Raw genomic sequence first — 16,753 nt, 5'->3', positions numbered from 1 at the left:
ATTAGTTGGTCACCTACGACTGTAACTGTATACATACCTATAGGTATCTACATACATATATACCTACTATACCTATAATTAAATAGGTGGTACCTACGTGCATTATATAGGTAAACCACAATAGACCGTTGACTTTACAGTGTTTTATTGAGTTTCAAAACAAGTATTAATTTAACAATAATACTTAATTTATTAGTGAATTGAAAACAATAAAACACTGAAAAGTCAAAGATCCATGTGATTTTGGTTTATCTATTTAATGCACGCAGTGTAACAGGACCACCTTTTTATTGGCACCTTAATTATTATAGGTTCATTGGAATAACAAACACTGATTGTGATTTACTTTTTATTTTTATTATGTCTCACAGATCACTAAATGTTAATTTCACGAGAAGACGAAGAAGAAACCACTCGACTCGACGTACTAGTAACGGAATTTACCTTTCGCCAAAACAGAAAAAACAAAACACCATGCCGATTCAAAACACAAATGGCAGCCATTTGCAATCTCTGACCATAGAGTGCCTATGCCCATGCAAAAAATTACGTCGATCTGTTGCTTCGTTGCGGCGTGACTGAAGGCCAAACCATTAAACCAACAAACAACATAGCTAGATGGCGATACTCTTGTTATTTTCCATGAATTTTCCCTCGAACCATTTATTTCGTTCGCCATTTTCGTTCTGAGACAACACCCGTGCTCTGTAGTGAGCTAGCGATGGGTTGATCATGGTGATGACGATGATGAGACAAAAATAAAGTAAGTTTTAGTTATTATATACCAAAATATTTATTTACTAATTAAATACGCTAAAATAGCTTTAGTATACTCCTCACTGTCTTCGAAATCCGTAGAAGCAAATCTTTCTTTGCTATCCCCATTGAATATCACCTCTTGCATTGCCAAGGTCCTCAGGAGAAGTTCTGCTTCATTCTTTTCTGCATCTTCTTCTAAAATCCTTTCATTTATAAGATTTGACAGATTTATCTCATCCATAGTTTTATCGTCAATAGTGCTCTTAGAATCATCAAATCTTTTAAAATTTCTTCTGAAAAGAAACCCAGCCTCTACAAGTTTTTTCTTGGCCACTTCTAGAAAAGTCGGCGATTTAAGCGTCTCTCGGATCCAATTCTTTATTTTATTCTTTTTTTCTTCTACCCTTGCCTTAAACCTACAAAAAGTACCCAATATTATTTCGGAATGCATACCAATAAGTACCTATGCCTATGCCTAATCCAGAATAGTCATAATGATTTGAACTTCATCATTCATTTTATTGATTCGTGTCATCTAGGTACATATTACAAAACATTTCCAGCCTGAAAAGGAATCTTAAGGAAGATGGATGATGACTGTAAGTAGATAAGTATTTAGGTATTTTAAACGAGCAGTCGCAGGGAGCCGCTGGACTGTGGACAAAAGTGAACGACACAAGCGTCGAACACCCTATACGAGACCATTAAGAAACTTATGTCCAGCTGTTGACTTTGATCGGTCGCGATTTCTTATGAATAAAAATATAATTACCTAAAACTCACCCCCTACAGGCCCTACATGACTGTGGATTTCTTATTCAGATGTCAACATATAATGTTCAAAATAAGTTTTGAGTTATAAGAAATAGGTTCAGAACTGATTAACAGATAGCTAGATGAGTAGGTAGGTACCTACTTCTGCAACTCGCGCTCTCTTTGCCTGGCTTTCTCTATTTTCGCCTTCAGTTCAGGAACTTTCCAGGCCTCGTTATCATTGATCGTACTTTCCACCCAATCGGTTATTTCAGTCACCCTGCTGTAGACTCCAGGTGACCTGGGATCGCCACACTTTTTACCACCGAATGAGACTATTCCAAGTAAAACACCATCGCGGACTGCTGGCCCACCTGAATCGTGCTGAAAGCCGAAATAATCGAGCCGAGATATTGGATTGAATGAAAACAAAACACGAAAGAGATCGTTTCCTCTAAGTTGTTTTCAGTCAATCAAATTTCGACCATATCTTAAAGAAAACAAAGATGAGTTTTAGTTATTATCCAAAAAAGGCTGATTTGACTCTGCAAGTGTGCCCTGATGATGAGTAAGGGCCCTTCCACAATACTTGCGGTGCGACGTCGGCGTCTCGTCGCAAGAACCTCAGTGTGATTCCCATGTAAATTCCTACGAAGCGTTATGCGTTCTCGTAGAATTTTACGATGCAACGTCACAAAGAAAGTATTGTGAAAAGGCCCTAAAAACCACAAAATAAGATTAGCACCCGCGCTTTCCTGGTAGCGTTCCATTTACAAAAGCAAAAACTTTCAAAGGTCTAACTAAAAAGTTGAGCCAGTTTAGAAAAACTTTCATCGTCGCTTTTACTTTCCAAAAAAAACATTTGCAAATGGCACGCTTGCAAGAATGAGTTTGCAAGAGCTCGGATTTAGGATAAAATTTCTCTATTTTTGTTTTTTTTAATTTGCATTTCCAACACTGCATTTTCCGGGGCGAGGTTAACATTCCAGCACTTTGGGACTCCAACATCTATCGGGTTTTCGAACTATGTGTCCTGCTGATTGCTAGGTAGGTATAGGTACTTTAGCTTCATATCCCGCTGAGCAATATTAGTTACTCTGGTTCTCTTAAGGATCCCCTCGTTTCTGATTTGATAGATTAGAGAAACTCCTCATTGCCCGCTGAGTGACTCCAAACTTTCTTATGAGGCCCATATTTAGCGATCATATTGTCTCGGATTCATAAATTATGTCTTATTATGATAGGAATAACAGCGTCCAATTTCTCGAGTTACTGAGCCAAATGTTTACCTACATTACAAGCATCTTTCCCTCCAGTAGCGTATCCAGCACACAGCATCCTTGGCGTGATGTAGAACCTGTAAGCCTTCTGACACGCTTCCAGCTTCATCACCGGCACTGGCACGAAGCGCACCCGGTCCGGAATGTGACCGTAACCGGAATTCTAAAATGAACACAACTAAGTATAAAGACGTATCGGTATTTTTTTTAATTGATTTTATAGCGAGCAAACGAACAGCCGGGTCGGGTCACCTGATGGTAAGTGATTACCGCCACCCATGAACATTTGCAGCACCAGTTGCTCCCATTGTATCGGCCGGTGTTTTAGAGAATTTGTGTGGTGCTGCGTCCTGCTTGTTTAGGGCTTGCTTTTTCTTAATGTTTAGCAGTGGGAGGGCGGTTGGTATCGTATGCTGCACATTGTACCATACAGATTATTCTGTTTTGCCAGATTACACCTAGTGAATTGAGCTTATTATTACTTGTAGAATAGCTATTAGATAATTCAGAGAGCTGAACTTTGCTGTTTGAAAGATCAATAATGTCTGTCATATCATATTGTACCTACCTACCTAGATGTTAGTTGGAAACATGTCGGAACGGCCACAGCTGTTCTAACTTCCGAACACAGTTTACTTATATCTATCTGCGGTCTATTGTAATATCGTAGTTCGAATGGCAGTTTAATTTACCAAGACCAACATCCATTAGTGCGGTATAATAATTATATTGGTTATACTATCATCTATCTAGGTACCCCACTACTATTATAAAACCCATACTTTAATGTTATAAATGCGAGTGTGTCTGTCTGTCTGTGTGCTAGCCTTTCACGGCCCATCCGTTCAACCGATGACGAAATTTGGGACAGAAATAGGTTGCATCCTAACTTTTTATCCCGGGAAAGCAAAAAATTCCCACGGGATTTTTAAAAACCTAAATCCACGCGGACGAAGTCGCGGGCAGCATCTCGTTATTAATATAGTATGTTTGTCTGTGCATTCATCACCTACCTAGTATATTTCTCTTTTTATGCGACTTCCAAAAAGAAGAGGCTCTCAATTCAGCCCGTTTTTAACGTTATAAGTACAATTCTATTATCTTTTTTTCGCGGGATAGAAATACCTACACGGATAGGCATTTTTAATCCGTAACCGTATTTTAAACTTTATGCATTTAAGTATATTTTTGAGTTGGTTGAGTACTTAGTTGAGTTATATTACAGAAGTAATAGACAAACAAACAGACATGACACAAGAAGACTCACTTTCAAATTAATAATACTAAGTATATTGTTTGGTACTCACATGGGTACTGCCCCATCCAGTGACAATGAGGATGTCCTCATTTTGTATCAGAAATTCTTTTGCAGGCAGATTCAGAACTGCTATGTTACGGCCGATAGGCATCGGACGGTCTAGACGGAGTAGGGAGAAGTCATAGTCTGCATTGCCTGGAGTATAGTCCTTGGGAAAGAAGACCTAGAAAAATTAAAGATTACCACTGTCAGTACAGCTACCGCTTGCGCTTGCTAAAGCGATGAAATTTGAAAGCCTATACTGCTCGCATGCAACCGTTTCATAAACTATTATTATTGTACGGTCTAGACCCTAGAGCTAACGATATAGTAGTGTCTCCCAGCAAATCCACTTTTATGCCTTAATGTTTGAAAGATTAGCTCCATTCTTCTCGTTACCAAATTTTTATACATTGCGTAAACTTTGTATAACAAGAGCTAATAAATGTTGACAGATGTCTCTTACAACTATTTATCGATTCTGGCGTGTTTCATATTATCCTTCCGAGAATCGAATCTGGGACTATCCACATACGTATTAAGACCTTGGCAGCCACCAATGCGCCCAGGGAGGTGACACTAACCTTGTTTACTCTCGCCTGATATCCTCCACGATTGTGAAACGAGCTTCCAGCTCGAATGATGAAGGGAAGAAGTTTCTTCTTATTACCATCATGGGCCCTGGAAATATTATGAGGTAAGTAAGTAAGCGTATTCTTTACTCGGTGCAAACTAACATTATGCGGCTCATTCTGTTGTACAACCTCTAGATAATCTAAAATAAAAGGTCTAAAATCTAAATATTTATATACAACTAGCTGACACGCCCCCGCTTCGCTCGGGTGGAGCTTTTCTCTCCGTAAGAACCATCCTCGTTCTTCAAGGAATATTATAAAAAAAGAATAAGCGAAATCGGTTCAGCGGTTCTCGAGATTTGCAATGAGCAACACATTTAGTGATTCATTTTTATGTTATAGATTTTTTTAAAGACGCTTTAATTGAAAATCTAAATATACTGACTGACTGACTGACTGACTGACTGACTGACTGATCTATCAACGCACAGCTCAAACTACTGGACGGATCGGGCTGAAATTTGGCATGTTGATAGCTATTATGAGGCAGGCATCCGCTAAGAAAGGATTTCTGAAAATTCAACCCCTAAGGGGGTAAAATAGGGGTTTGAAATATGTGTAGTCCACGCGAACGAAGTCACGTGCATAAGCTAGTGCTACAATAAAGCCTTATTTAATTACTGGACAAATCATGCCTGCGTGTAATAGTGCCAAGAATCACCATCATCATCATCAGCATGATCAAGCCATCCCGGCTCATTACAGACCGGTCTCCTCTCAGAGTGACAAGGGCCTTGGCCATAGTCTACCGAGATGGTCAAGTGCGGATTGGCAAAATTCACACACCTTTGAGAACGTCATTATGGAGAACTTTCAGAGGCATGCAGGTTTTCTCAATATGTTTTTCTTCCCCGTCAAAGCAAGTGATATTTAATTAAGGACATAAAACGCACATAACTGCGAAAGTTATAGTTGCGTGCCCGGGATCTAACCCCCGACCTTCGATTAGGAGGCGGACGTGCTAACCACTAGGCTATCACAGCTTCCAAGTGCCCAGGTGCCAATAATACTGGCTGCATTTCCGCGCTGGACAGCCAGGCTGATCCGTTGCGCTAAAAATGACCCGGCCCATAATTAAATTTGATATACAAAATTCTAAATTCAAATTTAAAATGTAGTATAATGCCTTCTGACATTCAACTTTATTCCTTGAGATAGTTCAAACTTTTACGGTTCTAGAATTTAAATTAATTTGTAATAGGAAATAGGTAGGAAACTCAATTAATACTCATAAACTTTTACAAAGGTACCTACCTCGTTATCTCGGAGGTGTTTCTCGAATTCGTTATCCTTTTTGAGGTTAAGGTTCTAACTCTCAAAGAGATACCTATCTATGTCATGTATTTAGATATGGTTTATTTACTAAGTAACGTCAGCCTCAGAGTTCTAGTTCGCACTTATTATGACCTTTTTCTATAACAACCTATTTAGTATTACCAATTGAAAATAAGAATTTAAACTAATAAAGAACTATCCACATTCATACTGTCTGTATATTTTGTGTCTGTCTGCTAGCTTTTTCATGGCCCATCCGTTTAACCGATTGGTTGCAAGCGATGCTAGCTATCGTGCCTATTGTAAATTGTTGTGTTGTAAAGATCAAGAAAGGAAAGATTAATTGAACATACGACTCCAAACAATGTCCAGCAGTTAGCACCCACTGCTCATCAATGATGGAACCACCGCACCAGTGCTTTCCATTCCTGGAAATAGCGACGTTGTACGGGTACATGCTGATGCTGGTTTCCATCCCACCCACGATCCGGCGCACCGCGTAGGCGCGAAAGGCCCACGCAAGTTTACGATCGGTTCTCGATTCTGGGAATAATAATGCTGAATTAGAATTTAATTTTAAAGATATTGTATCACAGCGGCTCGATTACGGTAGAACCATAGAACGGTAGAATGACAGCTACAATGTCACGACCGCACTCACTTCTGATTGGTTGATGATCGCTCACAATTGGCTACAATGCATTGTTGCAACAAGAGTAGCATAAATTCAGCCAATCACGACAATTGCGATTGTAATAATGATTTTTTTCGGATTCGACCTACGGGTAGCGCTGCGTTGGCAGGCCGGGCAGGTGGACAGACGATATGAAATGAATCGCAGGAGACCATCGGACGGCGCAATACCGTAGCATAATACTTAATATGTCCAGCAGTGAACATCTCGAGGTTATTGACGGCGATCCGCGTTTCAAAATAAAATCCATTGAATGATGGTTCAATGGACCTAATTGGTGTGCCCACTGGAAGGATACGATTCAGTAGTTGTATACCTACATCTTACTTTTTAGGTCAAATTGTCTCACGAAGTCTAGCCGGACTTTGTCTTGTGAGAGTACAAGAATAATAATTCTGAACTTAAAAAACGAAGGTTGGAAGCGTCGTAACTTAGTTAAAAGTCAATGACCATAACTCATAACTTAATGCAGCTGTTCTATAAAAAAGTTACAAGAAATAATTTGGAGTTTTTACAAAAACCAAACAATTTTAAATTAAAGTAAGTAACAAATTTTATCTTGTTTCGTTTGAATTCTTTACCTGATAATGATATTACCTGGATAAGAGTTTACTCTATCATCCTTTCTTATCTGATACCTTGTTGATGTGTTGTCGTTCATGAATCTGTATCTCTCTTCTAACAGAGATACAATATCTTCATCATTAAGATTTTCATCGTCATCATTGTTCACATAACTTTCATCACTATTCACAAAACCTTGGGAAACAGATTCAACTATATCAGCGTATCTATTTCTAGTGTCATATTTATCTTTAAATTCTTGTGCATTTAAATTCAAGACTAATTTGTGTAATATAACTAATCTGTATATGGTTTCTTTCATAAAATACATTTCTGTATTTATTTATATTTTCACGTATACCTTGTGTTTACTCTTTCGCTCATAGTGCATACTGAAATAATACTTGCTATATATTAAAGATTTATGTTTGTTATTTATGGCAAGTTATAAAAGCGCAACAAAGGCGATGCCTCACAATTTATTTTTGTGATTTATCTGTTGTTTAAATATTATTTTCGATGAATAAATTCCTAGTATAATATTGTAACCATAAGTATTACATTGAACCAAATTACATACACAATAATATTTATAAGAACACAAATTAATTAGTATTTTTCGTCATCTTTTCTTTGTTGTATAATTATGACTTCAAGTCATAAAAACTGGATTTTTCAGACGAGTCCATTGCAAAATCCTATGCTACTATAAAATGTTTTATGTTCTTTTTACGACAAAGCGCACTTAGTTTATACGAATTCCGCTGTTTTGAGAGTACACGTGGATGAAATAAGTATGTAGAGCAATAGTTTTTAAAACATCCAAATTCCCAGGCATTAGAATAAGTAACTATGAAGAAGATGGCACAGGCCACAAGACCCGTCAAACCTGTCAGAGGCAAGGAGAGAGTCCGCAAGAGACGCATTTTTCAGTCATCACCAATCACCATCATCATTCAACCCATAACCGGCTCACTCCTGATGACGGCTCTCCTCAAAGAATGAGAATGGTTTTTCCATAGACCCTATCCACCATGCTGGCTAAGTGCGTATTGGCAGACTTCACACAACTTTAAGAACTTTATGGAGAATTCTCAAGTAAGTATATGCAGATTTTCTCAGGATGTTTTCCTTCACCGTTAAAGAAAGTTATCCGAAAAGTTAGAGGTTTGAGCCCGGAATTAAACCCCCGACCTCTTAAATAGAAAGCCGATGTCTTAACCACTAGGCTAGGTGATATAATGGATAGTTAATCTAATAACTCGCAAGTTGTTATAAACTGCAAACTGAACTAACCGCCTATTTATGTTAAGAAATTCTGTTTCTACGAGGCAAAATCTTTTAAGAAGATAAATGAAAAGAAGCGTTCTAATAAGCTTTTTTTGGAACACAGTACCTAATAATTAACGATCTGGTTCTACAAGGGATCGTAAAAAGGTCCAAAATGATTTAAAATACCCAGTATAAAGACCCGATGGAACGTGAACACGCTTTGACCGGTCGATTAGTTTGGTTTTGCATCGCCGGCTTTAATTAAAATAGCTAAAAGGTTGTGTGTGTACTTTGTCAGGCCGGAGAAAAAAGGTTGTTTGTTTTATTCAAGGCTGAAACTCCGTATTACATGACTCGTATCTTCGGTTAAGTATTTTTTAACCAGCTTTAATAAAAGAGGAATTATTTTGTCTGTGTTAAATATTATTATACTTACCAATTATTATTATCATGCGTTTAGAAAGAAAACACTTTTACAGGTACCTACAGTGGACGTTTATCGGTTGATGATGATGACAGGTATATTGATTAAGATAATAATTTTAAAAAATCAAATCCTAACTACTAATTCAATTAAATATTAAAAATACAAATTGAAAATTTGTCTAAATACGAGATAAAAGGAAAAGGTGACTGACTGACTGACTGATCTATCAACGCACAGCTCAAACTACTAGACGGATCAGGCTGAAATTTGACATGCAGATAGCTATTATGACGTAGGCATCCGATAAGAAAGGATTTCTGAAAATTCAACCCCTAAGGCGGTTAAATATGCTTAAGCTAGTTGAAAAAATCCTGTTTGAAAAAAAATGTTTATACCTAGCAACCCCAGTTGGGCAGAGGGGAAAGTAGGCAACCTTTATTTTTAACTCCGGGTATATTCTCTTAGCTTTTTGTCGACTTTCATAAATAATAGCTAATCAGGGAAGTCGATCGAAGATCGATAACATTGGTTTTTTTATTGTTTAGCATCATCCGCATGTGATCTCTTTGAAGAAAAAGATGTGAAATAACCACAGACTACAGTGTATATAGGGAAATAACATTAAAAGTTGTCACATGCCACAGGCATTTTATTTACTTGTATTATTTTACAGAAATTTTCATCGTCTTTCAGTTTATTTTCTTTATTAGAATACAACAGAAAATTAAAAGCATGTTATGACAAGCACAGCTGCAATAGTAATTGCGTTTTCCCTGCTGATTTATGAGCTAACCTTACTACCTAACAGCTGTGAGTATTTAGGACTTTTAGTCATGTGGTACCCATAAGGCTGTAGATATACCTATGTAGCATGAGGTAGCTAAGGTACGATTAATATGGACGCAGGTAATGAGCTCACAAAAATAGCAGTTATTTGTTATTTATAATAACAAAGATATTGTTTAGAAGGTATAAATAAGATAGTTTAGAGTACACTGGCACATTAGGACTCCCTATAAGGACTAAGTAAATAATAAATAACAAATTATAATAAATTATCTCCTGCGATGGCTGGTTTGTAAGGAAGTTGCGAGTGTAAGAGACGAGGAGATAGATACAGTTCACACCCATATCTACTCTTTTGGTCATAGAACTACTCAATTATTTAAAGCCTCAATAGCTCAACGGGTAGAGGAGTGGACTGAAAACCCAAAGGTCGACGGTTCAAACCCCGCCCGTTGCACTATTGTCGTACCTACTCCTAGCACAAGCTTGACGCTTAGTTGGAGAGGAAAGGGGAATAAGTCATTTAACATGGCTAATATTCTTAAAAAAAAAAAAAATGTCCTCGTGCCAGTTTGTATAGGAAACTATCGTCAATCTTGTACTATAGGGGGTACTGTGATCACGCCACGGGTCTGCCACTCACCATATAGCTACGATGATGACGTCCTCCAAGCCGTTTTTGATCCGGCTACATGCTTGGGCAGAAATTCTAATATTTGTCTTGTGCCCCGTCATAATAATAATTATGCCCACATGTGACTGGCGTGTCCAATGTTTGCTACAAATGTATAGATGCATTGCGGACATGTCAAGACACAATTTGCATTATTATATTAAACTAGCTGAAGCCCGCGGGTTGCGACTTAGTGCATGTGGATTTGTATTTTTAAAATCTCGCTAAAACTCTTTTATTTTCCGTGATAACACTTTCCAGGTCTTTCACTATTCCCAAGCATAAATTACACCGATAAATTACATGATTGAAGGACAAATCAATAAAGAAACACACTTTCGTATTTACTATCTATAAATATATAAAAGGAAAAGCAGATTGACTGACTGACTGATCAAACTACTAGACGGATCGGGCTGAAATTTGGCATGCAGATAGCTGTTATGACGTAGACATCCGCTAAGAAAGGAGTTTTGAAAATTAAACCCCTAAGGGGGTAAAATAGGGGGTTGAAATTTGTGAAGTCCACGCGGACCAAAGACTACAGTGTGTGTGACGCGGACGAAGTCGCGAGCATAAGCTAGTTTATAATATGGGGTAGTGATGTCCACAGATGGTTTGACCTTTAAATTTTCTCGTTTTCTATCGAGTCCTAACCACATAGTCTAAAAGTAAGTAGGTAAGTATAATAAAGGTATAAACCAGACTAGTAACATGCCTGAAAATGTTACTCATGAACTTGACAACTGACAAGAGGCAGATACATTTTAATCCCCGAACAATTTTATTCATCCAAGCCCAGAACACTTTTGTAAGAATTATTATTTCCTACATCCATGTTTTGTACACAATATGACTTGGTGACGTGGTGGTAGGTAATTGAGCGCCCGTTGTATGTAAACTGCATTATTGTATCCGGTATTACAGCCGAAATAGCTCAGTTGGGAGAGCGTTAGACTGAAGATCTAAAGGTCCCTGGTTCGATCCCGGGTTTCGGCAATCATACAATCTGTTTGATCAACTTTTAGTTGTTTTTATAGTTTTGCTGTGGTTTTGCTATCCAGATATTATGACAGCTCAACCACATTAGTGGATATACGGTCCAGAAGACCAGAACGTCTGGTCGGAAGACCAGACTGAAATCCAAATATCAAACATTGCAATTGTCGTAGGTACTCGTACCAACTGCTAATAGGCACGAGTTTATGCTTAATAATAGATATGGCATAGTACCTAGTTCTCTTTTTCTCGGCTAATAAAAGACTTAAGTATGTAGGGAGTAATATTCTCGATTATATTAAAAGTTATGGCTGTTCTTTCATCTACTTAGTAAACCATTAATCTCCTTAATTAGTTCCTTTAGACTCGTGCCAAGAACTCAGATGAAAATTCACAGCAAAAACCTTGAATTTATAGTCCGCGACAGGTGGAGATGGCAATCGGGGTATGAGGCAGGGGGCGCGCCGCACACCCGCACGTCACCCGCGCTCGCCCACCCGTGGTTAGCGCGGGGGCTGTGCCGGTGTGCATGGCGTTCCTACCCCAATTGCCATTTCGTCCTGTCGCGTAGAATACTGGTCGCGTAAAGCCTTTGTCTCTCTCATGAAATACTGTCAGTAGACAAACACGTAGAGAGAACTCCACAATAGGACGTCCATCAAACATGTCCACTATGTGGAGCTTTGTACAAACAAATCAGAAACCGGGTACATTTTGATTGATGCATAGCGTTCGACGCAACCATTGTTATTGGTGGAATTCATGGTGCTCTCGCTACTGCGAATTTTATCTAATAGCACAAGTGCAGGAACGTGTGGCCTAGTTGTGACAACGCATATCAATCAATTTCAATTGTTAAGCAATGTTGACGCAAGACTGGATGGGTGAACGACTTCGGAGGTCCAAACTTGGCCTTTTCCCGGTTTTTGGTCCCGGTTTATTATCACTAACAGCTGATTATATCTGTAAAAACCTAACAATTGAAATCTCGTTCTCTTAGTTAATTACTTAAGTACTTATGCGGAAGGATCTGGGAACGAGTTGTGGAAAGCAGTCACGACCCTCAGCAATGAGGAAATACTACTATAAAGAAGACAAGTGCAGCAGAAGTGCATTAGTGAAGTCTAACGCAGACCGATTTTATTTTTTCAGACTGAGCAGGATATCTTTAGACGTTAAAAATCGGAGTTTGATTTCGCACCGATCAACACTTACTGTCATACCACAATTCTGAGCACATAACTTCTCATTATGTTATATTTATTTTATTTTATTCAGATATAAGTTAGCCCTTGACTGCAATCTCACCTGGTGGTAAGTGATAATGCAGTCTAAGATGGAAGCGGGCTAACCTGGGACGGTTATGGCAGTTTTTATTATGTTCTGAACTCTGAAGCTTATGTAACTTTTCAAATCAACGTAAATATTGTGCGTTTCCGCCCCTTTCCTAAATGACAGATTTACCAACGCTACGCTTTAGATACGCTAATCTCTGTCCTCGTTTCCTTCGCGGCGAGAGTAATATCAGCCTTACTCCATTTTTTTAGGATCGTTTTTTTTGTTACATAATAAACATTAAAATATTCATATTACAGCTACCATCATCAAAGGGGAGCATCCAGAATCGAAGTTGGTGTACCTTTTAACCATATGCTTGCTGTTGAAAAGATTTCCTTTGTGCCCCAGGTTTATATGTCGGACGACTTTCTTTCCAGCATGCCTTTTAGTAGAGGTGAGGTATTTATAAATTTTTTATTAAATATTGGCACTGATTATAATTGGAACTAACTCCCTGCGACCCGTTTGTCACCTGCCCACCTAGTAGGGGATCTTCCAATACTAGACTATTCGATGCGTGAGTTACCATTCTAACACCTTGGGACCCCAACTTCTTTTGATTTTTCGAACAATGCGCCCTGCCCAATTGCATTTTAGCTTTGTCACTGGTAGGTATGTCAATTACTCTGGTTCTTCTACGGATCTCTTCATATCTGATTTGATCACGTAAAGAAACTCCAAGCATAGCTTTTTTATGAGCTTTTTTATGAGGCCCATTGTCAACTGCTTAGATAACTAAATTTGAATAATCTGAACCGGGAAGTAAAATCGTGATTTTTTTACATTTCAGATACCATTATCTCTGATTTTACTAGAAAGTTCTCTGATATATGTGTGGAAACCACTGCAAGAGTATTTACTCCTTTACTCTGATGATATTCTGGTACCTCTGTATGAAGACACGCGGTATATGTGGTTGGTCTGTCCTCTGTGTTGCGGTAAAAGCGGATGTAACGAAATTTTTACTAGCCTGGTACTTAAAGTCATGAGTTTTGTATTTTTATTAATAACAATTTGTTTTGCAATAAAGAATAAAGGTTGAAAATCTAATTTTTTTAGTTTAGTAGGTAGGTACCTATATAATGTATTACGGCAGAAACTTTTTGGCAAGCAATATCCGATCCGACCCCGCACCGTGCGATTATCCTACATGTTAACATGATGTTAACCCAGAGCTTAGACCCAGAGTATCTATAACCTATAAGTACACCAAGTTGCATTTAAATCGTCCTAGTCTATCAATCCATACCAATGTTATAAATGCGAAAGTGTGTCTGTCTGTCTGCTAGCTTATCACAGGCCAATAGTTTAACCGATTTTGATGGATACAGAGTTAGCTTACATCCCGGGGCCTTCTACGGGATATGCTACTTTTATCCCGGAAAATCAAAGATTTCTCACGTGATTCTGAATTTCATACAAATCGGTTAAACGGATGGGTCGTTTAACCGATTTGTATGAAATTTGGTACAGAAGTTGCTTGCATACCGGAAATTGATATACTTAGGCTACTTTTATCCCGGAAATTTAAAGAGTTCCCACGGGGTTTTTAAAAACCTAAATCCACGCCACCCTGAAATCAAAATATTTTCAGAGAATCAAAATGTTTCCAAAAATATACAAAGCAACTGAACCATTACTATAACCAATGTCAATAGTTCAATATGCTAAAATAAACAAAACACCAGCGCAGCGTTAAAACAATACATGCACTACAATGACAAATGAATAGGTAGAGGTATTTCCTTGTAACCCAGTTAATGAGGGTCCTGTCCTGATGTCACGTAATGAATAAATATTAGGGCGAACGGTAGGGTGCGTATAATACATCTTATAACAAATATATATTTCCCTGTATCTTCAAACAAGCTGCGTAACATGACAGTAAAAGATTCGCATGCCAATCATACAGGGATTTACGAGAGTGAGTCTGCAAAATTACTTTTATAGTTACAGATGTGACCAATAATATTGAACTAAGATAAAATCTCAGTGGATTCATAATTATGAAGGACGTGTGGCCTAGTTGTGATTACGCATATAAATCGATTGCGATTGTTAAGCAATGTTGACCCAAGTCGATAACTGCATGGAGGACCGACTTTGGAGGTCCAAATTTGGCCTTTTCGTCTCCTCCGTGTCTCGGAGAGCTCGTTTAGCCGTCGGTCCCGGTTATTATAACTAACATCTGATAATAACTGTAAAACCTAAGAATGGAAATAACGTTCTTTTAGTGAGTTGTATGCGGAAGGATCTGGAAACCACCGCATTATTACCCCAAGATAACTCCTGCCATTATGTAATTAATAGAAAGGAGTTGCGACCCTCGGCAATGAGGAATACGACTATAAAGAAAGAAGATATTATACGTGAGCGTGACTACTAATATCTATCCATAACCATATTACTGTGGTAATCCCTTTTATAAATACGAAAGTGTGTATGTCTGTCTGTATGCTAGCTGTTCATGACCCATCCCCTTAACCGTTTACCCCCTAAGTTAAAACCCTCTAAGGGTGGGTACTCGGAAACGCGAGTTCACCTATCCCCCTAGACGGGGGAATAAATGGGCTATTCACTCCGTCTGTCCACCCTAGGAAGGATTTTAGGGGTGATAAACGGAATAACCCGACTGATTTTGGCGAAATTGGTACATAAGTATAGAGATAGTTTGAACCCCGAGGAAGGACTTTTGGTGCTGAAAAGAGTTCCCACGAGATTTCGAAAACACATAAATAAATAAATAAATAAATAAATAAAAGTTTATTCAGCTCACAAAACAAGAAAATACAAAAAACATACAAACCAAATGTTACAAATTAAAAAAAAAATTAAAACTAGGTAAGCTTAAAACTACGAGCTCGACAGTACTAAAAAGAAAAATGATGTCTTGTTTGAGCTGAAAAGGCTACTGCCTCAGCATGATGCTGCAGTATTTGACTACTGCAGCGCTGATTTTCAGGCAGAGCCCTAGTGTCACGACCCGACAACGAAAGTGTTCTCTATAATATAAAAATCAACTAAAAAAAAAAAAAAGACTTCATTATTAGTGGAGTAATAAATATAATATATATATATATACATATAGGATATTACATATATACTTAAACACATGTAAACTTATACACATACAAAATGTAGGTACGACATGTTTTTGATGTATGGAATGCCATTATTCTGTTTGTGTAGACTACCTGCAGGGAACTAAAAAATCTTTTGGTTGACCACTTGACCACCATAATATAGAATAAGTAGTATATTATAATATGACATAGTGTAGTATAGTCAGAGATAAGTATCGTGTGTTGTAGTGCGTGTAAGATCTGGAATAGTCGTTTAACCCTGTGATTTTTGGCTTTCTAAAACATATTTTTTTAAAGTTTTTTTAAAAGAAATTGTAGATTTTAGCATTCTGATGGGGGGTGGGAGATCATTCCAGATCTTACAGGCTGCGTGTTTAAATGTACCTCGAAATGCAGCAGTTTTATGCCTTGCCATAGCGATTCGGGGTACAGCCCTCACAGTCCTCACACTATATTTACTTCTTTCAGGTACCCATTTTATTTTAGCGTGCAAATAAGCTGGTTTTCCTGTAGAAATGATGCCAAACAACAAAGTGGCTAAGTGGAGCTTACGCCGCGATTCCATATTTAGCATGTTTGCGATATTGATATGTGGGCTGACATGTGATCGAGGCGCTATGGAGAAACAAAATCTTGCACAGGCGTTCTGAACCCTCTGTACTAACTTTGCTAACCTGGCTAGCAAACACGGCCCATATACAGTGTCGGCATAGTTCAATTTTGACAAGATCAAAGCTTCACATAAACGTATTCTAACCTCAGTGCTAAGATAGGGGCGCATTTTATAAATGACTCTCACATAAATATACATAGATATACATAGATACACATAAATATACATAGACGAATTTTCGGGCATCATTGTACTTGGCACAGAGATACTTGTATCCTGGAGACGGGCATAGAGTACTTTTGATT

At 38.1% G+C, this 16,753-nt stretch overlaps 2 protein-coding genes and 1 non-coding gene across 3 annotated transcripts; 2 read left to right on the top strand and 1 right to left on the bottom strand.

Moving 5' to 3' along the window:
* Positions 1-335: 335 nt before the first annotated feature.
* On the bottom strand, positions 336-7,784 carry LOC117983779 (uncharacterized). Its single transcript, XM_034970397.2, has 7 exons — positions 7,291-7,784; positions 6,353-6,542; positions 4,674-4,770; positions 4,100-4,273; positions 2,806-2,955; positions 1,676-1,896; positions 336-1,175 (listed from the first exon to the last, which is right to left on the bottom strand). Exons 1-7 carry the CDS (start codon positions 7,586-7,588, stop codon positions 794-796), a joined length of 1,512 nt encoding a protein of 503 aa, XP_034826288.1. The 5' UTR covers positions 7,589-7,784; the 3' UTR covers positions 336-793.
* Positions 7,785-9,622: 1,838 nt separating this feature from the next.
* LOC117983780 (uncharacterized) lies at positions 9,623-13,794 on the top strand. The gene is made up of 3 exons (XM_034970398.2): positions 9,623-9,766; positions 13,010-13,146; positions 13,543-13,794. Exons 1-3 carry the CDS (start codon positions 9,694-9,696, stop codon positions 13,792-13,794), a joined length of 462 nt encoding a protein of 153 aa, XP_034826289.2. The 5' UTR covers positions 9,623-9,693.
* TRNAF-GAA (transfer RNA phenylalanine (anticodon GAA)) lies at positions 11,342-11,414 on the top strand. The gene has a single exon. It is a non-coding gene; the product is annotated as a tRNA-Phe (tRNA).
* Positions 13,795-16,753: the final 2,959 nt, after the last annotated feature.

This window comes from Maniola hyperantus, chromosome 7, assembly GCF_902806685.2.
Source record: "Maniola hyperantus chromosome 7, iAphHyp1.2, whole genome shotgun sequence".
NCBI classification, from domain to species: domain Eukaryota; kingdom Metazoa; phylum Arthropoda; class Insecta; order Lepidoptera; family Nymphalidae; genus Maniola; species Maniola hyperantus.
This window is presented reverse-complemented; position numbering and strand designations above follow the sequence as displayed.